The following is a 25,933-nucleotide window of genomic DNA, read 5'->3' on the forward strand; positions in this document are numbered from 1 at the left end:
TTGTTATTTTTGTCTAAATCATCTTTTGGCAAAACATGACGTAGACCATTATTTTATGAAGGTGACGTTATGAGGTTTAAAAAGAAAGAGATTTCAGCATAAAGTAGCTAAAAACAATGAAGGAATGAGAAAAGGAAAAATGAGATTCTAGTTATTTCCTATGTTCATCTCCAGGTTGGAATTTTGTTCCGTACTTTTCTGTAAAAAAACTTTTTGCAGAAAATGTTGAGGCACATTTAAAGCAAGAACAAGTAAATTACATATTGTCGCCTTCCTAAAATTAATTGTCTAGGTCATTTTCTGGCCCAAATTATCATTTGGGGGGAAAAAAAGTGATGATATTTTTTCCAGAAATCACTTTTGTCAAATAATGACTTAAGCCTTTATTTTAGGAAGGTGACAGTATGTTAAAAAGTTAACAAAGGAAAGCTAGCAGAGCACACCAAGTGACTGACTCTGTCTGTTTTGTGGTTTCAAATCTTAAATTTTGTTTTTTTTAAACAAAACACATAATTTGCACACCAATTAAAATGTTATTTCTTGTAGATGACTCCTGACAGTTTTAAGGTTTGGATAATCTGTATGCTGGTATTTTTCTTTCTTCCAATAAAAAAGAAAATTGACTAATAATAAATATTTCTGAAATGTCAAGCTTTAAATAACCACAGACTGAAAGCAAAGACAAATATACTTTAAGTGGACAGAATGATGATCAATTGGATAAAGAAGTTTGGAAATACAGATATTATTCCAAAGACTTATTTCCTTTTTCATGCCTATACATATGTGGAATATACATAGATCAAATCCCAGACCTGGACAGACTAGCTAAGATCCCAGTAAAGTGGATACTTCTTCGATTTAAAAACTATGGCAAAATACTGAAAATGACTTCAAAGAATCAAAAAAATTATTTTTTAATGGTACTGGCATTTTATATTTGCTTTACAATCTGACTATTAACTAACAGATAACAGAATCGGAGCTGGAAATGTTTCTGCATGTTGTCCTGAAATGACTTTGTTTGTTGTGAACTTTAATAACCCAAAATGAACTGCTATGAGTGTGTGTGTTGGAAACAAAGTTTCCAAAGCACTGATAAGCGATTCGCAGACATCAGCATAAAGACGGGGTCATTTCACATAAACCACTACTCAACATTTCTGGTTGGTCTCTCTACCACAATCAGGTCGGATTATCTTAAAAGCACAAAAATAAAATAATAATTCATCAGCCAAATACGAATTTGTCTTCCAAGACAACTTTTCTTTAGGTTTCATTGTAGCAACAGTTGAGACAAATAAGTTTTCAACCAGCAGACTCTTGTGACTAATGATGTTTCAACTGAAAGCAGCCTGAAGCTTCATCTTCTAAACAGATTCAACTCCACTCACTTCACATGAGAACCAAGCATTCGGTCTGTAGACGCTCAAATGATCTTTTTCACTTATCGGGTGAAAATGAAAACACACTTACGTTGAAATGGCTGTAACCCGGCATTGAGAACGAGAGCGAGTGGAAAGAGCGAGACAAAGACTCCTAATCTTGCATCGATCACCTCGACTCACACAGAAGTCAAACTGTCATCCAAATGAGCTGTCTCCCGCCCTCGTCTCAGCCTCTTTTTCTCCATCTCTCTCTCTTTCTCTCTCGCTTCTCTGCCTCAGGCTCGGTGTTTCTCAGCAGCACAGAGGAAAGGTTCTGGTAGTAGGAGGGATGACTGAGAACAAAAGTCCATCCTCAGTGGTGTGTGCGAGTTGCTGTTTATGACTAAAGCCTGACTCATCTTTCTCTTCGAAGCTAAGCACTGAAACGAAAACTCTCACGGAAGGCAGCTTTTGAAACGTTACCAGCACCGCTGCAAATGTAGACAGAGAATTGAAAAGGAAAAAAAGCATAAAGAACAGATTGTTCTTTTCTTTTTATTAAAGTCATTTAAATATTAGATTTTCTTTGTAGGTGTGTGTGGGCTTTTTTTTTGACTCTTTAAATGCCGGCTCAGAACCATTAGTCAGGAGGGCTACCCTCTTCCTGTCAGCTGACGCTCTCCTCCTCTGTCGCTCTGACTCTGTACACTCCCCTCCCCAAGCACAATGTCCTGCAGTCAAACAGCATCAAGGTCATCTGATCCCACATCTCTTTATCTTTCTGTCATGCCCGTTCACAGACACACACACACCCCCGCCCGCGCACACATATCACACAAAAATATACATTTCACATGTGCATGTGAAGGGCTAGGTTCCTGTGGTGATTTTTCTCCATGCATTCAGCTGGCTCCTTCACACACACAGTACTGGATTGTTCACAGAGGGTCAGTGGGTTTATTGGTGGGAGGGACGTCAGGTTAAAAATAACAGTAACATGAAGTCTTTAGTGATGGTACTCTGATCCCCTAATATAACAATAACTGCTTTGTTATTGTTTTTTTTTTTTACCATAAAGCTGCCTGTTTGTTGGGCTTCTCCCCCCCCCCCCCCCCTTTTTTTTTGATACCCACATCTTCACAGACTTCCATACAAAACGGTGTTAAGCTCAAGGTGTGCACAGTCATATCTGCTGACATTCGGCACGTGCAAGCCAGCACGATTCAGTTCAGCTGGGGCAAGCCCCGCCCCCTTTCCTCAAAGCCTTACACCTCTCCTCACAAAGGAAATGAGAGGAGGGGTTAGGGTGAGAGGAGGCAGGGAAAATGAATGGAAAGGTGGTGATAGGTGGAGTGACCCGCTGGGGTGGAGCTACAAAAAATAATAAAAATAATTAATGTGTAGAAAAAGAAGAGGAGGAAACGGGGGAGGGGGAGGGAGGGTCGCTCTTTGTGCTTGAGGGTGAAATGAAAAGAAGGAGAGGGATACAGCCGCGATGCACAGATCAGCCGACGCAGGGGGAACCTTGGATGTGAGACAAAGAGCAGCGGCACAGGCAGGAGGGGAACAGGTGGGACAGATGGAGTCGAAACGCTTTCAAACAAAAACAGGCACACCGTGTACCTGGATGGCAAATCGAACTGGGCAATGGTTCCCCCTGTCAACAAGGTTCAGTGGCAGCACTCGGTCTGCTGACATGTGGAGGTGAAATGTTTTGGGGAACAATACTTTGGACCCCAACCACAAGTTTGTCAGAGCGCAGAGAGAAAACAAGAGAGCCCTCCCTCAGGCGTCCACTGTGGCCTCCGCCGTGGCTGGTTGCCAGTGTTGTCTCTCATGACTGGGGCTAAGATTAGCTTCCCATATGCTCTGGTCTGGCATTGCCGGACTTAAAGGGACCAGGACGCCACTTTGTCCTCTGCAACCCTGTACCCAAGGCCTTCAATTAACAATTATTTTAGTAATCGATTAATCTATCGATTATTTTTGAAGATTAATCGAATAACAATAATATGCTAATTCTACAGATTTTTCTTTTAACCACTTTTATGCAATATTAGCATACATTAAAAAGGGAGTATTATGAAAAGTCAACTTTTTTAGATTTATGTTATGTTATAATGTTATTCCCTCATCAAAAACACACCTTCAGTGTTGCTTTGATTCTTTCATGCATGTTTGAGAAATTCTTTAATCTCCATGGCAACCACTCAGCTGTGCAAAACACCTGGTTGGACCTAGCCTCGCTTTCGAGACACGACTACTCCTCTGAGCTGCAGTTTCCTAGCTTCTGAGATTTCACCTCACATAGCAGCCCTCCTCCACTCAGCTCCTTCAGACTAGCCAGCAGCAATTAGCAAACAACTGGTGGAACTGACCATCTGCTGAGTTCATTATAGGAGCTACTTCTCAATGCAACGCTAGTAAAAATGTTGCTGAAGGGTTAATAGAGGAGCCATGTTGTGATGACTTCCTGAAGGCGGAGTTTCAAAAAGAGCAGAAGTTTCTTAAAGAAACATAGGTCCAATTTTAAATTACAAGGTAAAATTTCTTTTAAGTCATATTTGGTATCAATAGCATTTTTGTAACTGACGTAACATAGTTACTTGATTGTACTATAAAATGGCACCATGTGCCTGGAAAACACATAGTACTGCCCCTTTAAAAGATGCAAATAAACAAATAATTCAATTCCGTTTTTAAATAATAAACATTTTATTGCCCATAATGCAATACCACAGCATAACAGGTATGGCTAAAACTATGCCACTTTGACTAAAACATATTTACAGGTACAAGTAAATACAAGTAAATACCAGTTTTTAAAATCTTAAATGCCAAATGTATATATTTTTGTAAAGTTTTGGCTTAGTTACTGCTCTGAATATGTTGGGGGTTTTTTCAACAAATGCCGGTGTATGAGTGTATATTCTAGTTAACAATTATTCAATTACTAAATCAGTGGACGATGATTTCAATAACTGATTAATCATGATCTATCCGATTAATCATTCCAGTCCTAGAGTACAGATCTCTTTATAAAAGCTCTATGTTGACAGCAGATGATGGCTGGAGAAGATTTCTGAGAACTGATCCATTTCCAGCTTTCCACTGTCTCTCACATCCTCCAATAAAGAGGTTCCCCCTGAATCCATTTAAACAGGCCTCGGCAATCACGATTTTCAAGTGTGTGTTTTCTATAGTAGGCACTGAAAGCTCCAACAGCTGTTGAACTGTATTACATAAAACCTGGCAGCGTGTGCCAGCCGAGGGATTCGGGACTGTGGTGAGCGCGCGCGCCCGGTGGGAGCAGCGGAGCAGGCGCCAGGGAAGTGAGAGTTAAAGAGCCAGAGCAACAGCTGAGGGCTCCGCCCCCTTGTCTTTCCATTCATTTTTTATTAACTGCGGCACCGGGCGGCCGGCGGCCGCCCTTCCAACACGAAGCCCAGGCACGACCAAAGACGCCAGTCACCAACTAGCCATTACTGATCTGCTGCCACACAGAGTATTGATCCAGCTGCAGGATTCAGGCCGGCATTGAGAAGGACATAACGGATTTCCTAAATGCTGTACTTTATAGGTTAGAGCGGCGTTAAATATTGATGATTAAAAATGAAACTGTTTGTACACGTTTAGGTGACATGTTGTACTGGAGCATGAGTAAGGGTGAGAACTTTCGTAATCATTTGATAAAAAGAGTTGTTTGAAAATGAAAGAAAGAGAACAGGAGACGTTTTACAGCCTGAGAACAGCTGACAGATTCGTATCAGAGCAGGCTGCCAGTTAGATGTTTGTTTTTCATCAGCAGCTAACAGATAACCTTGACTTTAATCTTGACCTTCATGTTACTGCTGCCCTGCAAAAGTATTCATTTGCCCTGAACTGTTTTCACATCTTTCAACCACAAACTCTAATGTGTTGTATTGGGATTTTATGTGAGACAAAAACAAAGTTGCGTAACTATGAATCTGATAGTTTTAAGAACTGTCTATGAATAAAAATCCAAAAAGCGTGTATTGTATTCCTCTCTCGAGTTATTGTTTTGTACTGATGCTGTCTTCATTCTACTCAATACATCACCTCTGACCAGAACAGCTTCCCTGTTCCTGCTAAATAAAGGCATTCCCTCAACATGATGCTGCCACCACCATGTTGTAGTAATAGCATTTGCCAAACAAGTAAATTTTGGTTCCATCTGAACAGGGTGCCTTCTTCATGACTTGCATGTTGAAATGTGTGGTTGTAATGTGAAAACACATGGAAAAGTTCAAGCGGTATGAATAATGAATCCAAAAACGACACATTTTGGGTAAAACTCCAGTCAGAAACAACAATTTATTTGAATTAGAGATTAGTTTTGTTCTTGCCATTTGTATGTTTTTACAAATGGAAAGGGTTTTGATAAAGACCAAAAACCCTTTCAGATCAGAGGAAACGATTGAGATATTTGTTTGTCTGAGACTGAGACCATCAATTAGCTCACAAGGTTTGTCAATGCAGGTGGGGAAGCAGGCTGCGGTTCTTCACTGAAGAGTGGAAACCTTACAGAGCAGCAAATACATCAAAACCTGCCGCTCAATGGAAGAGCTGATGTCAAACCCTCCACTTCCTGAATCTGTACCTTATAGCGAATCGCTTACTACACACACACACACACACCAACACGTGGGGCCTGGCTAGATTAGTCATGTGACCAGCCTTTTAATGCTTGGGCTAAAATTATAGCGATGATGTCACCAGACATTCAGTGTTGCCACGGAAACTAGGTCAGCGTTAACCCTTTGCGAGCGCGGCCGGGGATTCCACACATATCATTAGCGAGTATTCCAGGTGCCATCGCTGCTTCGCTCCGTTCTACCTGAGCGACGTGTGAAGTTCATCACACGTATGAGGAGGAAATCCTGTGCATGGGCGTGGAAAGACAGGCAAATTCTTGCGAGCACAGCGTGTCTGCCTTGTAACCTGTTGTGGTAGACCCATTAAATACAGGTTGGTTTCCTGAACAGCGCAGAAACTCTGCTGAAAAACTGAAAAGAAGTCATAAAAAAACACCGACTGTCTGCAATGCAACCGCAGCTTCGTTTTTTCTTCTCACAAAGCTCAACTTGTTGAAGTTGTTGTGCAAGGGCGGAAAGCGCTTAATGATACCGTACGGGTGCTTATTTGGATCGTCAAAATGAATGCTCTCTGCATGTGGGGTGTACGCTGTGTTTATCTTCGCGCGACCAAGGAAATGTTTGAGTAGGAAACGGATCTTAATGAGGTAAACATTCCACCCCCGGGCAAGCACGGCAACCTCTCCGAACAGGAGAGCCGGAGGAAAAAGGACGCTGACTTGTTAAACACAGGAAAGCACACAGAAGATTCTGTTCCCTGTAGGCCAGATGGCGATATATACTTTTAAGATAAAAGGGTTGGGTATATGTGGACAGAGATTAAAGCAGGCTTAGAGATAAGCTGGGTGTTCAAAGATCCGAGCAGGACTTATTTATGATGTTTAAAGGTGATGGACTAACCCAGATTTGATGTCACTGTAGAGACGAATGACAAATCTAAGATGTAGACAGTACCGACGGTCTTTTTCGCCAATGTCGTGTTTGTCTCCAGTTGTCTGTTTTCTCTTAGTGGCATCGCCACGCTTTCCCTCTTCACAAAAACACACTAGCATGTCCTGACATGGCGTGTTGTGGGGAATGTGTTTCTCAGCAACAGCGAGCTGCCGGTTTCCGCACACGGCAATCTGACATGTACGCTTGCGTGACCCACTAACTTTTACTCCCTTTACCTCATTTGACTCCAGAACCCAGGAGAAGCAGAACGGCTTCCCCTCCCCGGTTCCCGAGCCAGCACGCAGGGTTCCGCCTCCTCACTCTTTCCCTCCCTCCCTCCTCTACTTTTTCCTGGTCTCTTGTAGTATCTGCACATGCCTGGCTCTGGCACCAATCAGCGGGCAGCGTGGGACGCTTTAAACTCAGGATGCTGCAGCGTCATCACCGAGACGCTCAGACAGAATCGTGGTGACTTCTTTCAGTGACTTTGGAGTTCAGATGACTTAGTTGATCTAATCCACCTGTATTTGCTTTTGGAGGATGAGGTAATGAGCTTACGCATTCGCGGCGGAGTGCTGCAAACAGTTGAATACCAACACAACGCCACAGACCATCGAAGCTGTCCTTCCTCAACTCGTTGTGTGCATAGACGGTCAAACTAAACCAATGATGTACATATGGATAGACATGAGATACTGGTCACTGTGTTGGCTAAGCTCGATGTTAGCTCATGAGTTAAGCCAGCAGCAACATGAGACAAGATTATGCGCTTGGCACAGAGATGACAGACATAGACATGAACACAAACCCAAGGTCCTGTCTTACCTCAGCTGCTTGTTCAGGGAGTCCAACACGGTCTTGACTGTTGTCTTCAAAATATCCCACCTTTACAGCCGGTCGAGGAGAAGAGGGACGGGAGGGGGGCAGAGAGAGAAAAATGGGAAGGGGTGGGGGGATGAAAGATTAACAATCAATAGAACAATGCGACATGGGACTGCTCTACGTAAAAGTACCAACAGCTGCATGACGCCAACCAGCAGTCATTCCTGGCAATGATTGCGGCAACGAAAAAGCCTGCGCGGAAATCTTTTCTTTGACTTGTGCTCAACGTGAGCCGGCGTTTTCCCCCCTCCGCCGCCGCCACTGCCGCCGCTTATACAATTATGTAATGTCTCCATACAGACGCCGGTGCGAGGTTATGGACGCAAGTTGGCTTCACAACAGGAAATATTACGGCAACGAGTGCACGAGCGAATGGGATGGAAGAGGTGGAATGGACAGAAACACGAGCGTGTTTTTATTTTGCACAGCGTGTCTGTTGTTTTCATTTGCCCCGGTTGTCTCCATGGTAAATGATGTGTTTTGTCTTGAGCTTCTCCCCAGTCCAACTAGCCTACACACACACACACACGCCAACACACACGCACACACTCCCCCCACCTCTCCATCCCCACCTCCTTGCCTCCACCCACCTATCAATCCTAAAATAGTCTGGAGAGAGAAATATTTACCCTCCAAGCCTCGGCGCTGCTTCGGTTCGTACTCCTCCGTCCGCTGACCGAATCCCCATAAGAGGATCTCTGGCTACCTCTCTCGTCCTCGCCCCCTGCCCCTCTGTCCCTTTCTTCTCTCTCCGTGTCTCCCCACTCTTCCTTCTCAGTCTGTCTTTCGTCTGCGTTCCAGCAGCCCATTCAGGAAGCCATCTTGTGTTTTTAATCGGGTTTTACATGAGCCCTCGTACGCACGTTCTCTTTCTCTCTCTCTCTCTCTCTCTCGACGCGCTTGCTCTCTGTTGCACTTCCCCCCTCCCTCCCGCCCCTGTCTCTCTTGCTCATATGCCAATAGGTCTACCTCGCAAACACATGAACATACACACACACATCTGAGGGATTTTTTTCTCTCTCTCTCTGTGACTGCTATCACTCCTTCCCCCCAATCATTCAAAGTTTTTTCATCTGTCCTCCCGCATATCTGATGTCCAAAAAAGCCGTCCACTCCCCTCCGACCCCCTAATCTATCTACAAACATATACACTCGTGAACTAAAGCACACACGCACACCCCAACGTGCAGAGCTCACCCAAGAGACGTCACACTACAGATATCACACAAAGGCGGCCTGTCCACCAATCAGAGGCCGGGCGGGCTCTGCTGCTAGGGTGAAAATGAAGGAGAGCAGTCGAGGGTGCTGAGAGGAACAGTAGAAAGAGGAGGTTAAATAAAAAAAGGCCGGGTGTGTGTGTGTGTGGGGGGGGGGTGAGTGTGCAGTGCAATGAAAGAAAGGCTGACATAAAGAGATAAAGTGAAGGTAGGTGGGAGGTGTGTGTGTGTGTGAGTGTATCGGGGGGAGGGGAGATGGGACCTCTCTATGCTTGTCAATTATCTCCTCGAACTCGCCTTTCCTAAACAATGCCTCTGGTATGTGGTATCGCTGTGCACCATCTGTGTTAGGGTTGCCTGCAATAACTGGACTGGACTGGACTGCACAGTTGCAGCCCCACACGCACACAAACACCCACACACACACCCCCACCCACACACATTCACAGAGACCTCTCTCGCTGAGACCACCAGCACCGGTCTGACAGGCGAAAAAGCACAATTACGCAGCAAAAAGCCCTCTGTGCTGACTCAGAGCGAGCAAAGGCGACACGAACCACTGCAGATGCGCTTTTTTTTTCTACAAGCGCTCTTGGAAGCCGTCCCAACAGGTTGTCAGCTGGGACTGCGTATCTGCGATCTGCAAAGCAAACACGTGGAAAAACATGTCTCGATCCTTCACTTTAGGGGAAAATGCCGCCGGTGACTCACTTTTTTTTCTTGTACACTTTTTGTAATAGTGACATACCAGGCATATTTTAGGCGGCCTAGTTCCCTGATATTTACATTCTAAAGGTGAAAGACCTTCTCTTTTATTGTCATCCTATTTGTTTATTATGCTTGAGCGAAAGCCACAGAAAAGCACAGGGGCAAATTTAATTTCGTCTTGAGCGGCAAACAGGTGATGTGGCGAAGGCGAAGTTGATGTTTTTTCCAAACCTCACGGGAAAAAAACACTGTTTCTGAAAGTGAAATGGGAAGTTTTACTCTAACAAACAAGAGCTTAGATTTAGAAGAACAGCATTGACGTGTGAAAGAGGAGGGGGGTCGTGATGGGGGGGTCGAAGACACTGTGACCGCACAGAGTCGGGCGAAAGTCAGCGAAAGTTCAGGGAGGCCAGGGAACACGCAGCGGATCGAAGCGAGACGGACAGACGGCGAGAAGCTTGACAGACTATGTGTGAGAACCGAGAAGGAAGAGGGAGTGTGGCACGGTGAAGCAAGGCAGCAGCACAGTGACGCAGCATTTGTGGTGTCTGTCTGACGCTCTCGCATGGCACGGGAAATCCCCTCCTCTGACGTCAGGTGGACCACGTGCGTGTGTGTGTGTGTGTGATGTTTCTGTGTAAGAGAGGCGTGATTGTTGTGAGCTGGACAGCGAGAGCCTCTCTTTGCTGTCTTACAGGTGGACAGGAGTGGCTGTCAGTCAGAGCTAACCGACGTCTTTGCAGTACAAATAGATTAAGGAGGTCAAATTAGCACTGGTTAGATTCACACTCTTTGAACGTTCCAACATAAATGCCATAATTGCATGTAATTAACCCTTGAAAAGTAGATCAAAATTGCGAAGTGAGAGTAAAACAATGCAACTGTGGAGTATAACTCCAATTCTTTTACCCAGTTTGCCGGCGATATCTGCCTACTCTGCTTTGCAATATAATTCAGACACAGTCAGATTAGATGGAGGCCGTATTTTCATGTCAGTTTTCAAGTCTTTTCACATATTCTAAATTGAAAGGTGCTTTGATTGAAACTATTCCAATGCAGCTCTGACTGTATGAATAGTTTTATTGTCCTGCTGGAAGGTGAACCTCTGCCTGAATGCTCTCGCAAACGTCCACAAACATTTGTGAACTCTGAACTCTCTGTCCACACACGGACGGGATTTCATTGTCAAGGGTACTGATTGCCTACATTTCTTGTGACAAAATCCTTTATTTCCCGAAATCCTAATGGATACAGATTTGTCAGATTTGTCTAAAGGCCCCTCTCATATTTGGGTGTACTTAACTCATCAAAGATCCCCACGTACTCAATGTGGATTCAAAGCAGACGTCCACCGGACATGTCTGTGCAAAGGTAAATTTATCGGACAGTGAACCGCTCAGTGGAAAACGGAGTTCACATTCAAACTGCTTGGTATGTAAAACCAGGCTGGTAGGCCTGAGAGTTGCCACAACCAGTCACAAGGACCCGTAGCCACTTCATGTGCTGGTGTGCCGTCGCTGCCCTGGTGGAGAAGAAACAGGGCTGCACGCCCCTCATGATTGTTACCATCTATTTGAATAATGGGAAATGAAGTTATTTGTCATAAGAAATGTAGGCAATCAGTGCACACGACTATGAGACCTCATACGTGCACAGAGTTCGCGCAACTTACAGAATGTGCACAGTATGCCTGAGTATGGAGGAGCCTTAACAGCTTTCTAGTCAAAAGATTCTTCCACCTGAGCTTCTGATCTGGAGCTCCTCCAGAGTTACTCACCAAGAGATGCTTAACTCCTAGCATTCCTTTGAACAGGGACCCATAGCTGCATTTCCATTGACCATAAGATTGCGCAAACTGGAATCACAAAAAGAAATTTGCTCAATGGAAACACAGCAATTTAACACAAACTCAAGATTTTCGTTAAAACATTTTTGCGCCAGGATGAGATTGTTTTTTTTAGCCATATCAAAATTGGTGTATGTTGCAAAACTGCAATGGAAACACTTTCTTGGAGTCACACAAGTCATGGCACCTTGCATGTAGCAGCGTGCTTTTTTGTGGGCACTGGCCTCCTTGGACATTGTGCAGCACACTCCACAGCATCGCAAAGTTCATCAAAAGTTGAGTCTGTCATTCAAAAGTGAATCCATAGCTTTTCTGTAAAATCGCTGGCAACAATTTTCCAAAAGCGCTACATATGTAGCCGCTCGCCAGGATAAAAGGTTTGTCACTTCAATGACTGAATCCGATGCCAACGTCTCCTCTGATGGTTGATGGGTAATGAGCGCATGTTTACATCAATTGCCTCAATTAATTACTGCATAAACAAAAATATTCACATGTGATTTTATTTGTATTTCTTATTTAATGGAAACAACGCAATTCGTAATTTCGACATTAGCTGGATACTGAAAAAGTTTTGCGGAAACCACACCTTTTAGATATTTTATCTAAAAATTTGAAAACCATACAACATTACCTTTCCACTATACGATTGGGAACTGCTTTTTGTTTTTGTTGTATTACAGTAACACACCAATATTACATCCCAATGGAGTATTTCAATGTTTGAGGTTGTAGTGTTACAAAACGTGAAAGGAAATGTGAAAAAGTAAATATTTTTACAAATCAGAAAGTATATAGTCAGAGGAAATATTCCAACCTCTAGTTCTTATTTTTATGTGTCTAATAGGTAAATTAAGATCATTCTTTTGTGTAATGCAGCAGGAACAAGAAAGAAAAGAAGTCGATCCCTGACTGGGGACAGTCATAATGGTCTTAGATATTCCTACAGACTCACAGAATCATTACACATTTTCATTACTATTCAGCTCATTGTTTTTGCTAGATAAAGAACCCACAAACATTTAACAACCAACTCGTCTCGGCAGATTGATAAACTCACGCAAACTCATTCACATCATGTTTAGAGTGTTGAAAAGAGCCTCAAGTACATTGTGCAGACAGTTGAACCAATCTTTCACAGGCAAGTGCTTAAAACTGCTGCTGATACAGAGCAGTCTTCACAAAACAGAGAATGTGGGTGGCTAGCAGTGAAGAACTTAGCTGCTGAATGCACACAGATGTCAGAGGGCAGAGGTGGAAGGACCATGGGGGAAGGGATACAGATGTAAGCAACAAAACTTGGCTTCAGCAGTTTTATGAGGAAAACCTTCAATTTCTTAAACTCTCAACACTAGGCTTAATCCTTGCTTTCTGTGTCATGTAGTTTTTAAAGTCAATTCAATGTAAATTCTGTCCTCAGTGTCTTCCAGCAAGGTGTATTCAGTCTCGCTGTACAGTCATGAACAGTCATGAACCATGTGTGCTGACTGATAATGCACATGGATCTTATTTGGAAAACCCGACGGATGAAGCATCAACAACTCTTCAGAGGTACAGAGAAAAAGCAGTTGCACCGCAGAATGATGGTGCTTACATGCATGGGAAGCTTTAACACATCCATCATTAAGCAACTGAGGAGTTTAAATGTCTTGGTGTTTTGTACATAACTGAGCACAGGATGGGGCAATAAAAGTCTAAATTAATGGGATAGGGCTTGGTCAGTGCTTTTTATGTTTTTTGTGACATAAAAAAGAGAGTAAGATAAAAAAAAAAATCACAACTTTTTCCGCCTGTGACCTATGACCTTTACATCGTAATTTAAGAACAGGCTGAAGTATTTTAGGGGAGAAATAAAACATAAAAAAGACTAGAATAATGTGGTTGCATATCTGTGCATACACTCAACCTTTGTTGAAACCCCTTTTGATTTCACTTCAGCACTCTGTCTTTTTTTATAGGAGTATGTCAGCGTGACACATCTTGACAACATTTACTTACAAAAGTGTTTACAAAAGTGAACCAAATGTGCAAGGTTGTGAGGACGCCTCCTCTGGACAACGCTCTGCACTTCACCCCACAGATTGCTGATTGAGGTTTGGGTCCTAGCTAGACATTTTAAAAACTTCAATCTTCTTTTGTTGAAGCCTCTCTTGTTGATCTCTAGACTGATGCTTTCTGTCACTGTAATGCTTAAAGATGAATTTCTTTTTCATCCTGTGCTTTCTAGTAGGGATTTGTGCTAATAACAGCAGTTCTTTAAAACTTTCCCTACATAATGACTAAGGATCCTGTTCCGGCTGAAGTAAAACAACCATTAACAGGACTGCTGTACTGTACTGCAACTACCGGTTCAAGAGAACAGGAAAAAGATGCAATGCTAAGAAATCTACCATTCATATTAGACTTTAGCTTTGCTCATTTATTATTTGCATCTTGAAAAAACTATAGTTATGAATGCATTTCTACTCTTTGGGTTGAGTCAGTCATGATACTGGTACCACAGTACTTCCCCTTTATTTCAGACATATTCAATTATCTCACTAAGGACTTATGTTGGGCGAATGCAGTCTTATCAAATGCATAAAAAACTGAGTCCAAACATAGATTAGCATTATTTTTGAGTTAGCAAGTCACAAAAGAATAAGCCTTGTGAATGTGTAAATAAGTTAGTGTGTGTTAGATCAGAGGCTTTTTTCACAGCTAACAGAGCTGTGTGTTGGGGTGTGTGTGTGTGTATATTGTGAGTGGGGGGAGATTTCCAGGTGACTTCCTCACTCCAAGGAAATTGTTTACTAAAGTAATGTGTAATAGAAATTAGACAATAAACAATTTGAGCATTACTTATTACACTAAGGCTTATTCATTTACATTCATAGGAAAAGGAAAGTACTCCTTCCACCGGCACACATTCTCTCATTTTTTATTAAAATTTATTTACTAAAATGTAATTCATCAAAATGAAGCCATAATGGAAAAGATGCTGCTTCTATTGGATTTATACACCGTGTTCCACATTATTATGCAAGTGATATTTTCTTAAATGGCCAATGCAAATGATGGTCAGTATAATTTTCAAGTCATGAACTATTACAGTATGAATCAAATTTTACTGAACATAGCTCCTAATGAGAACAGTATTTTTTCAAAAATAAAATACTCAAAATGCAAAATGTTCCAAATTATTATGCACAGCAGATTTTCTAAACATTTTATGGATTATAAAGAACTGTAAACGGTCATTCTTTGAATGTGCAGCATTAAGTGGTCACATGTACTAAGATCAAAAGCTATTTCAATCAGAAACACCTTAACAGACCGAGTTACATGTTAACATAGAACCTTCTCTGATATCACAGCACAATTCTTGATCCATTGAACTTGTGAGTTTGTGGAAAGTTTCTGCTTGAATTTCTTTGCAGGATGTCAGAAAACCTTCCCAGAGCTGCTGGTTTGATATGAACTGCATCCCACCCTCAGATCTTCTGCTTGAGAAAACTAAAAAGGTTCTCAATAGGGTTGAGGTCAGAGGATGGTGACCACACCATGAGTTTCTCCCCTTTTATGCCCATAGCAGCCAATGACACAGTGGTATTTCCTTGCAGCATGAGATGCTGCATTGTCATGCATAAAGATGATTTCGCTACAGAAGGTTCAGCTCTTCTTTTTGAACCATGAAAAAAGTGATCAGTCAGAAAGTCCATATACTTTGCTGAGGTCATTTTCACACCTTCAGGGACTCTGAAGGGGCCGACCAATGAATCTCTCCTCATGATTTCAGCCCAAAGCATGACTCCACCACCTCCTTGATGATGTCACAGCCGTGTTGCGACGTGGTGACCATCCACCACCAATCCACTACTGCGTCCATCTGGACCATCCAGGGTTGCACAGCAGTCATCAGTGAACAAGTCTGTTTGAAAATGAATCTTCATGTTCAGCTGGGCCCACTGAGACCGTTTCTGCTTGTGAGCTCTGGTTAGGGGCCCAATAGTAAGTTCATGCACCGCAAGCCTCTGGTTCCTCCACCTTGAGGTTCCAGAGGCTCCAGCAGCTTCAAATAACTGTTTGCTGCTTTGTAAGGGCATTTTAACAGCTGCTCTCTTAATCCGATGAATTTGTCTAACAGAAACCTTCCTCATTCTGCCTTTAGCTGTACAAACCCATCTTTGTTCTGAATCAGACACAAATCTCTTCACAGTACGATAACGCTTCAGTTTTCATTAAATATCTAATGTTTTCATACCTTGTCATACGGCACTACACTATCTGATAATTTTCATCAGCAGAGATTCTTTCTCTTTCCCATATTGCTTGAAACCTGTGGCCTGCTTAATAATGTGGAACATCCTTCTGAAGTAGATTTCCTTTAATTGAGCTCACCAGACAAACTAATCAACCAGCTCTGAAATTAATTATAGTGATTCAAAGAGCCCTGACACACAATACCATCTATAAACTTAATAGCACAACAAAAAATGTAATCTTTATGACACTTTAATCCAGTTTGCATAATAATTTGGAACACAGTGTAAAGGTGGGAAGCAGCCAGGTGATGCTGGTCAGATGCATTTGATTAACAAGGCATCAGTAAGTGACAAAGACAAGCAATTGTTATTCCCAATCAATGTTGGAAGGGTAATAGAGCTATTGTTGAACTGCTTAAAGTTCATCAATTCTATAATGAGAAAAAAAAACATACAAGTGGATGACCAGTGTCCAAGCAGTGGTCATCTCAACAAGTTTGACCCAAGGACAGGCCAGGAAATTATAGGAGATGTTCAGAGAAACCAAGAGCTTTATGTCAGACCCCACAGGACTCCGATAGCAAGTGAAGTGTTAAAGTAACTGACAGGACGATTGGAGAAAGCCTGAACGAGTATGACTGAAAAGAGGTTCATCTCTCCCAAAAGGAAATGCCAGAACAACTTAGGTCTTCATATTTCCATTCTCCCTGAAGCACAAGCACATCTGGAACTACACCCTTCAAATAGGGAAGACCATAGTAGAACAAAAACACCTCATATGATGATGACGATGATGATGATGATGATGATAATAATTTTTAAAACTTGTTCTGCAGCCATGGCACCTGGCCACCTTCCAGCCATTGAGACAACCATGAACTCTTCAGTGTACTAAAGTATTCTACAGTGAAATGTACGGTCATCTCCTCAGCAGCTAAAGCTTAGCCCAAAACGACTCGTTCAGCAGATCCCTCACAGCACCATCTGTAAAACAGAAAGCCTGAAAAAAAACAACAGAGGTGTTGCAATGGATCAGTCAAAGTTCAGACTTCAACCTGATTAGTATGATGTGGTTGGACCTGAGACAGCTGGTAGAAACAAACCCTGATTAATTGATGCACTGTTGAGAAGAAGATTGGGCTGCAATTTTTGCACAATGACGTCAGAGACTGGGAGCATGTAAGAGTAAAATGACATACAGTGAACCCTTGCCTATTTGTGGTTAAGTATTTGGAAATTCACCTCTTCATGGATTTTTTTTTCATATCTAAATTTTTTTTTAATGCAGGTTGTGAGGCTGAAATACTGCGCTGCAACTGGACTGTTGCTTGCACCATTTATTTTTGTTGCCGTTGATTAGTTGTACTCCCAAGAGCAGAGATAAGGAAGACCATAGCTATCGGATGCTAAGATGGCTTCCACCAAGCATACTAATGCATTAATAGCAATGCATATTGATATATATTAGCTGTTTGAACAATTAAAATAGGCAGCTATAAGCATTTTTCTGAGGTATCTCAAGTAATCATATATTCTAACTATTTGTGGGAGGTTGTGGTCCCTAACCCCAGGAAATACTTGGGGTTCATTGAATTGTCTTTGTCTATTAAATAAAGACATGACAAAATTTAGTGTTTAATTCTTAACATACATAAAACTTTGGAAGGGCGTAATTTTTTTTTTGAATGAGGTATCTTTTTATTGTTTAGCAACAACAACTGATCTAATAATCAATCAAATAGTGCACTGCATGTGTGAATATTAATCTCTATCAATCAAAAAGCTCAAATAACAGATTGGACAAACATGCAAGAAATACAAGAACGACTCAGTGGAGTGTTTTATAGAATATTCTTGGAACTCTACAACAATCAAGACAATACAATGCCGACAGAATAACCTGTTAAGGGTTGGTTGGTCTGACTGAAAATAAGGGAAAAGTTTCTATAATCTTAAGTTTCTCAAAAAATAAATAAATAAACAAGTCTATCGTCTCTTGAAATCATGAAGCAAAAGCATAATACTAAACTGTCAAGACACCGCCGCCTTATCAGTCAGTCAGTTACATACCTTGCTGCCACTCCTGAAGCCTCTACCCACACAAGACGAGCCAAACTGGAAGAAACTCTGAGTTTCTGTTTTAACAAACACCATGTCCCATTTCAGCTTCAGTATGCACTCTGTTTGGGTGAGTATTAAATAGGTTCCCTAAAAAGTAACTTGATGCATTTTTGCCTCTACACATGCTAGTATCCCTCATATGGCTGTCATTTTCAGTACCTGAAAAAGAGTAAAGTTTTCTTTACATCATGAAGGTTTAGTCCTGTAGTTGTCAAAATGTCTTACTTTTGTTAAGTTTAGTGATACTCTAAGAATCTTTTGGTATCACTTATTTACAAAGTAGATTAGAAACAAAGCAAAGGTAAAAAAGGCAAAACACAATGATTAGGCACAATGATCTTTGTTTCAAACAGATACTACTCAAAAGGGAAGAACAATGAACCTAAGGAACCCGACTAACCCATGTTGTAAAGTCAGAAACCATCACAACACTGGTCATCATACCTGGTGACCAAGAATATTACCACTGGATATTCAAGCTAATAGCAAAACAAGTCATATACTAAAGATACATGTATACTAGTAGATGATGTCCTTGTGAATATGTAAAGTATCACCATGTTATAAAGGCACAGCAGCCATGCTGAATTTTGAGGTGAAGTTTAGTGAGAAACTTTCATCTGTTCCAGTTGGATTTCAGTCTTCCAACACAAACTTTTTTCTTTGGGAACCAAAAGTTTAGATACTGTTTTCAGATCACACTCATTACATGTTTTTTGCTGTTAGGCTCTTCATTAGAAGCATGAGAATATTTTATAAGTCGAATAAACAAAATATGCTTGTTTTGCTATTTATCAGCCTGTGCGCTGTGTGTAGTATGTGTTTACTCCTCTGGTCATGCTTTTGTAGTCTATTCTAGATTTTCCTGCTATCCTCCATCCGCCAGTGCTTAAGATGCTGCACATCCAAACACACACACACGCCCCCACACGCACACACACACACACACACACACACACCCCCCACACACACACGCACGTCCATTAAAGCACAAGAGAAACACTTTAGGAAACTGAACTCTCTCCCTCTTTCTTTACACCCCTCTAAAACACACACATTACACACACACACCCCCTCACAAAACGGCCTAAGGTTAACCCCCACCCTCAGTGGAAGCTGCAGAGGTCAAAGGACAAAGCGCAGGCAACGGCAGGAATTCTCCGCCGTTGCTGTTCGGTAACCCTAACAGTCTCAGCCATCCAAACGCCGTTCCCTCAGTCTACCATTAAAAGAAAATAAATAAATAAAAAGACTCAAACACAAGCATTCACAACATTTCCCAAATTGGACAAATTATATTATTCATTAATCTGCTGTGTAAACTTCTAATTGATTTTTTTTAAAAAACATTTCAAGCCATTTTAGCAATGCACACAGTGTTCTATTGCTGTGTAAATTGTGCGTGTGTATTTGTGTTGGCAGGACTACTACTTCCATCTGCTCTGGCACCATTAAATGGCAGCAGAAGCTGGTTCTGTATGTCTGCCACACAGACGGGGGGGAAGGAACTACGATATTTTGCGAGTAGAAAACATTCTGTTGTAGGAGGCAACTTTTGGACCGACTGCCAGGTTTCGTCACATATGGGAGGACTTTTGCACTTGCACTCTCGCAGCTTTGGCTCAGTCTCTGCAGAGCCAGCCTGAGAAGAAGCAGGTCCTGATTCGCCGGTGGGAACACCAGCTGACATTTGTTGGTCTAAAATGAACATCCCTGAAAAGATGTGCTGGACGCCTGGAACAGTGTGTAATGGATCTATCCATTCCAAGTGGACAAGATGTTCTCTCCAGTCACTTTATGTCCCCAGAAGCAAACCATAGGCGTGGCATGTCTCAAGGCCTCCAGCTCAAAGTTGAGAACGTACTAGTCGGTTAACTCGACGAATATTAAATGACATAATTTGTTTTTTGAGTTTTTTGGGGTTTTTTTTTAACTCCAACGTTAACACAATATCCATACAGGCAGCTAGAAAGATCAGATCAGAGATCGTACCTCATTCTCGTCGCCTTCACTCCGTCTCTTCTTCAGCTGCTCACATTTGCGCTCCTTGCAGATCTGCTTGCCCGTCTTGCGGTTCAGACAGTTGGCGCAGGTACCGCAGTTCTTTTTACGAAGACAGGGAGCGCAGGCGCCGCATTTCTTCCTCCTCTTCTTCTGGAGGTCGGCAGTGACGGCCCCCAACGGAGACAGGGAGAAGAGTCCAGCTTGCTGGTGTTCGGCCTCGATGTATTTGCTCAAAGGGGACGTCTTTTTGAAACATTTTCTTTGCAAAAAGAGAGACCGAGTTTCCTCTGCGTCCACGGAGAGCTCATACGTGTCCTCAGTTGGCGAGCCTGTTCCTGCCCGCGGCCTGGGCATGGTGACTTGACTGTCGTATTTTTTAATAGTGCTAAAAATAACAGAGACTAAAACACATGGATTAAAACAAACAGTTCAGTGTATTTTAAAAAAAGGCAGAATTTAAAATCCAAACTGTGTAAAATCCTAAATGGAGCTTTAGGATTTGACTGCAACAACTTCAAAATGTCGACCCTAACAACAAAAAAAAAAGGACAGATGAAAGTCTAGATAATCAAAGGAAACTGGAGAAAGTCGCAGTCCTCCTAAATGTATGGGATGTTACCAGAAGAATTGGCTCAGTGTTCATGTCGCCTTCCAGAACGACATAAAAGCGTCGCGATGTTCCCAGTCGCCCGGGTGGCCCCGGATGATCCAAGTGCTAACTCTGAGTCTGGATACCATCACTTTGCTTTGAAGAAAGTTCTGGCAACCAACAACGTTGTTGGGCACACTGCTGGAGCTTCAAGGCATTGTCTACCCAGCCTGGGTACTGTCTGGAAGTGTGCTGAGACCAAAAAGAGAAACACAATAGTAAGGCATTTACTACTTAAATTAACCACAAAGTGGTAGCTTGTTCCATTTTTTCCATCACAAGATGTTAGGATTTAAAAAAAAAAAAACCTCTACTGATCACAGTCTTTTCATCTGCACTTTATTTGTCTTAGGAGTTCTAGTTTTAACCGCACACAAACAAACCCTCGTGACTCCTGTCTGGACATCGTCTGGTTTTAAAAACCAGCTGTCGGGGCTTTGAATCGAGTTGGCTATTAGCCACGCAGTGCTACGTGAACGGTTTGAGAAGATGTGTTTTCCTAGCAGAGCGCACATGGACAGGGTGGATATGCATCCCCGAATGACGGAGGGGGACGACAGGCTAATGCCAGGAGAGGACTCCTTTGTTTGGAGGTCGCGCACTCCAGTCAAGCGTCAGTAAAGTGAATTGTGCAAAGAAAACCTAGTGTTTTATTTCTAAAGCCTGGGTTCAATGCTTGCAGTGGAGCCAGATTTCCTTGTTTGTTAAAGTTTTGGAATAATTTTAATGTTGCACTGTGGAACACCATGGGTAACTTATAATACGAAGGTTTTGGTGAATACAAGTCTTGTTTAATAATTTAAAAATATATATTTTTCATAGACATTATCTGTGGTTTCATTGCCATCACTGCCAGAGCTACAACAATTAAATGATTGACCAAATGAGTAATAACTAACTGCATTTCCCTTTTCTCATATGTCTGACTATCTGAAGAATTTAGACAGCAACGTTGCAATCTGCAGTTCATTCTTTCCTCATCTAACTTGTCTCCAACGTGTGCTGTAGAGCAATCCGCTAAATGCACGTCTCTCACTGGTTTCTCTGTGGAACTAGCACAGCTTTTTTGTTAACAGGTAGAAGCAGGAACTTCAAACTTCCTCTTTTACAAACAGTTCCACTCTGCTAAGTGTTTCATGTGTACATTTTACTTGAACTGATTGTGATACATTGCAAGTTTTACACCTGATTTAACTTAAGGGGTTCAATCAACGGTGGGTAGTGATAAAAGATATAATCTTAACTGAAAATGAGCAAAGCCTCACTGGATTTTGATTTATTGGATTTTGATTTAACCAACTAACTTTGTCCCTATGTATGTTTTCACTGGTTCGCATCACATGACTTTATTCACCATATGCGAGTCATTTTGCTCCCTCACCACTTTTGATATTCACGCTGTGACAACCAGTGATTCAAAGTAGTTACCATTATTCTGACCACGTCAACTAAATGGAATATATTGACTGTAAAAAATATTCAATGTTTTGGATTTGTGGATTTTTCAGTGGAACAAAACTCCAAATTATTCATGGAAAATTAGCCTATGCGTGGATTTTTCACAGAACTTATTAAAATATTCTAGAGCAAATGCAGCTTGGAAAGCTGAAATAGCTAGGTGCTATGCTACTTTGCATGCATAGCAAAGTAGCATATGATTGATATTTGCATAGCAACCAATCCATGAGCGCCATTCGCTTTTCTTGGTGCTGAAGGACGACTGAGGATGTTCTCTTCTGTGTTCACTGTATTAATGTGTATTAAGGTAAATTTGGTGTTTGAACTGTTAAAATAGGCAGTAAAAAGTGTAAATTTATAAGGAGGTCTCAAAGTGTTTGCAGATTTTAGCTGTTTGTGGTCTCTTGACCTTGTGAGTACCAGGTGTTCACTGTAAATGGAAATTTATCTCTGTCATTGTTTAAAAATATTTAACTACAAAGAAAAGTGAACACATGTAATGCTTTAAGTAGCTACACAGCTATAGAACGGGTAGTTCCTGGACAAAAACACATGTAGTAAGCCAGGGAAGAAACAGCATTGTATGGGTATGAAACTAGGGTGCCAATTGACGAAAAGGTAAACAGAGCATTACATGAGGGCATTCTTTATTATGTGCTTGACAACCTGAAGGATGCCCTTCAAAGCTGTACATGAAATAAGAACTTCATGAATGAGAAAGATTTCTCCATATTTGGAAGCCGATTCCAAAAATATTTCTAAATCGACATAGCTATCATAATATTTGTACTACACAGATGAGGGATGTTTCATTGAATACTTTTCTTTTCATAGAAATGAATTCATTGGTTCATCAATCATTACCACAATGTTTGTTTTGCTCATGCATTTCAGAATGCCCAGCCAACATATGTATGCGGGCTCCAAATTATTCTTGCTTCGGTTGGATTGGAACTAAATTGGTCCGGGTTTACACTGACCTTCTTGTGCGGGTTCCACTTTGGTTCATTAAAGAGTCTATGTCTGGTGGGCAGCTTATGCAGGTGTAAGGTAGGAATCAAATTGTGTAGGATATGTTGGAGCCATAGGGATCATATTATTTACCTGTAACTGTGCTCCATTAAGGCTGTTTAGGCAAATAACTTTGGGTCATTATGTAACCCCAAAACAGTCGTAGCCATCATTTACTTTTTGTAAATGTTAGCTGTACCCATATGAATGCGGACTAACCTGAAAATGGGGCACATAGAGGCCGTATTTGTAAATACTGAGTGAGAAGTAAAAACTCAAAATAAAGTAATTTGTGTGAGTGTCAATTTTCAAAGCTAATGCAGCTAACTTAAAATTAAATGACAAATACCGGTGATAAACTCACGTCAACCGTTTTAGCACCAGGACTTAAAAGTTTGAGTGTCGAGATAAAGCCATAAAATTTTACCTGCGTCTTCTTGTCTTATTTCTTCTTCTCCATTAAGGTCGTCGACCACATCTTAAGTTATCTACTATATACAATAACATTAACCTCCCTTGCAACATTGTCATAGAGACTAGTAAAATGAATATTCGACCAATTTTACGCAAAACTGTTATCTGGGTCAACATGTTGCAACTACGCTACCAGATAAACGCTGACTCAACGGGCCGGGGCATTTAACAACAACCAGTAAATCACTGAGCACGTGGTTCTCATCTGCGAGCGCGTGGAAAAGTCAGTAATGAGCTCGCGACGCCACCTCCGTCACGTCAGTAATGAGCTCCCCTCCGCCGCTGTTATGATTACAGTAGGTCCACGTGCTTTCCGACAGAGATCCCTGCAGGGGGTCCAGGGCAACCAGTCCAGATCAAAGCAGTAAGATAAAGACTAACTCCCCGCCCTCAGATTTTACATTAGGATACCGCTTGTTATCTGCGCGCGGACACACAAACCCCAGTCAGAGCTGTGAGTGAGGGCACGCGGCTCATTACTTCAGGTGACAGAAATCGCACTTTCACCGTCAATACACAATGGGATTTACATCAACTCGCGTCACACTGCAGCAAAGGTTCGGTTACTGTATCAAAACGCTGAAGCTTTCGCAATTATAAATCAGACTCCGTTCTTATATGAGGGTTTATATCAATATTATAATAATCTATTCCAAACTACTTACAAATGTTAATTGGTGCCATTCATGCTAACATGACAAATAAATAAAAATGTACATTTAAAATACAATTACCAAACTTACCTCAAAATATTTATATATTCCTCCTCAAGTTAAGAGTTTCAGGAATGCCTTTTCCTAATGAATAGTTGCTTTCTTAAACTAACAACAAACAAACAAACAAAAAAACCTTACTCACGATGGGGGTAAAAACAAGAAGGATAAAGTTCCACCCTATATGACATAACTCTGCCTTTAGGCTCCTGACTGGTCGATGTTGTGGTCAAGAGAGTGAGAGCAAAAGCAGGATCTTTTGGAAGGGGTTAAAGTCTCGAGGAAATTATGGAGTGGAGTCCAGCAGGAGCAAATTGGGGGAGGGCTGACGTCACAGGACGAGCTGATCGGGGTCCGAACGGCTCCATGAGAAACAGGAGGTGGTGAAGTCACCAGCGGATGATCTAAAATAGATTTTCAAGAGTTCTTGATGACAAAGTGAGCTGCGGTTTTCTCAGGGGGGGAAATGACGGGGTATGAACCAAGTGAACTGTGATGTCATGAGTGGGTTTCAAACCAGATGTCGTTGCACCGTGACGAGACGAATGTGGATCTTTTAGATCTGACGCCTCAGCAGACGTGTAATGACTGGCTGTGGTCAGGGGAGGGGGTGTAAGGGTTTAGATAGCGCAGCTTCTGAGTCAGCAAGAACTCAGGTTCGACAATGGGTGGGTGTACATCTAAAGACTGTTGTCACTGCCAACTAATTATACTTTAGATGGTGTTATACAGATGTGGACAAATCAGTTCAATTCATACTTTTCTGTTTTGATTTGATTGGAATTTCTAGGGACGTCTACTTAAAGGGGCCGTATTATGTGTTTTCCAGACACACAGTGTCATTTCATAGAAATGATCAGCTAATAAATATCAAATATGGTTTAAAAAAATAATAATTTAACGGCTTGAAAATCGGGCCTCTGTCCCTTTAAGAAGCTCCTGCTCTTTCTGAGACTCTGCCTTCAGGAAGTCATCACAGCATGACTCCTCTATTAACCCTTTAACGTTTTTACCAATGTTGCTCTGAGAAGTAGCTCCTATAATGAGCTCACCAAACGCAAAGATCCATCAGATGTTTGCTAATTGCTGCTGGCTAGTCTGAAGGAGCTCGCTATATTATTCAAATGTTTTTTGGGGTGTTTTTTTTATTGCGGAACAATTTAATATTCAGTATTGAATTAGCTCCAACTCCAAATGTCTTTAAATACCAAGTCATTGCTCATCTCTGGAGTATTCCACAGATGGCTATGCCACCTTCAGATGTAATAAAAATGCATCTGAAGGTGACATAGCCTTCAGATGTGGTGTTAGGTGAAGATCTGTGTTGCATGCTCAGATTTATTCTCAAATTTATTTTTGTTTACAAAATACAGACACCTTGTTTTATTTGCTTTATTCTATCAACATATGCTTTTTGGTTGTTGACATTTTATGCGCTGCAGGTCAACGGCTCAGTCCGAGCAATTGTCCACTGCCAACACATGCTCAGTAAGTTCATCACACAGGTTGTGAGATTATATCTCATGTTGAAATACGCAACCTGTTCAGCGTCGTCTTCTTCTATTTGCTAAAACATGTCGCCATAGTTATTATGCTGGTACCAGCCCAGATAGAAGCTCCAGGGAAACTCCTCACTAAGCGATATGATGACATAACTCATAAAACAGAGAGGCAAAAAGATTTGCTAGTG

At 41.7% G+C, this 25,933-nt stretch overlaps 1 protein-coding gene across 3 annotated transcripts in view; it reads right to left on the reverse strand.

Moving 5' to 3' along the window:
* tet3 (tet methylcytosine dioxygenase 3) overlaps nucleotides 1-20,317 on the reverse strand; it is a 51,114-nt gene extending 30,797 nt beyond the window's left edge. Inside the window, exons 1-2 of one of the 3 annotated variants that reach the window (XM_032579727.1) lie at nucleotides 19,927-20,317; nucleotides 7,742-7,801 (exon numbers count right to left, since the gene is read on the reverse strand). In XM_032579727.1, coding sequence (XP_032435618.1) covers nucleotides 7,742-7,801; nucleotides 19,927-20,292 — 426 coding nt within the window. In that variant the 5' untranslated portion in view covers nucleotides 20,293-20,317. Of the gene's footprint in view, nucleotides 1-1,476; nucleotides 1,620-7,741; nucleotides 7,802-8,427; nucleotides 8,703-19,926 lie in introns of those variants that run through there. The other 2 variants (XM_032579728.1, XM_032579730.1) reach the window with 2 other exon arrangements.
* Between the last annotated feature and the right edge of the window lie 5,616 nt (nucleotides 20,318-25,933).

This window comes from Xiphophorus hellerii, chromosome 12, assembly GCF_003331165.1.
Source record: "Xiphophorus hellerii strain 12219 chromosome 12, Xiphophorus_hellerii-4.1, whole genome shotgun sequence".
Taxonomy (NCBI): Eukaryota; Metazoa; Chordata; class Actinopteri; order Cyprinodontiformes; family Poeciliidae; genus Xiphophorus; species Xiphophorus hellerii.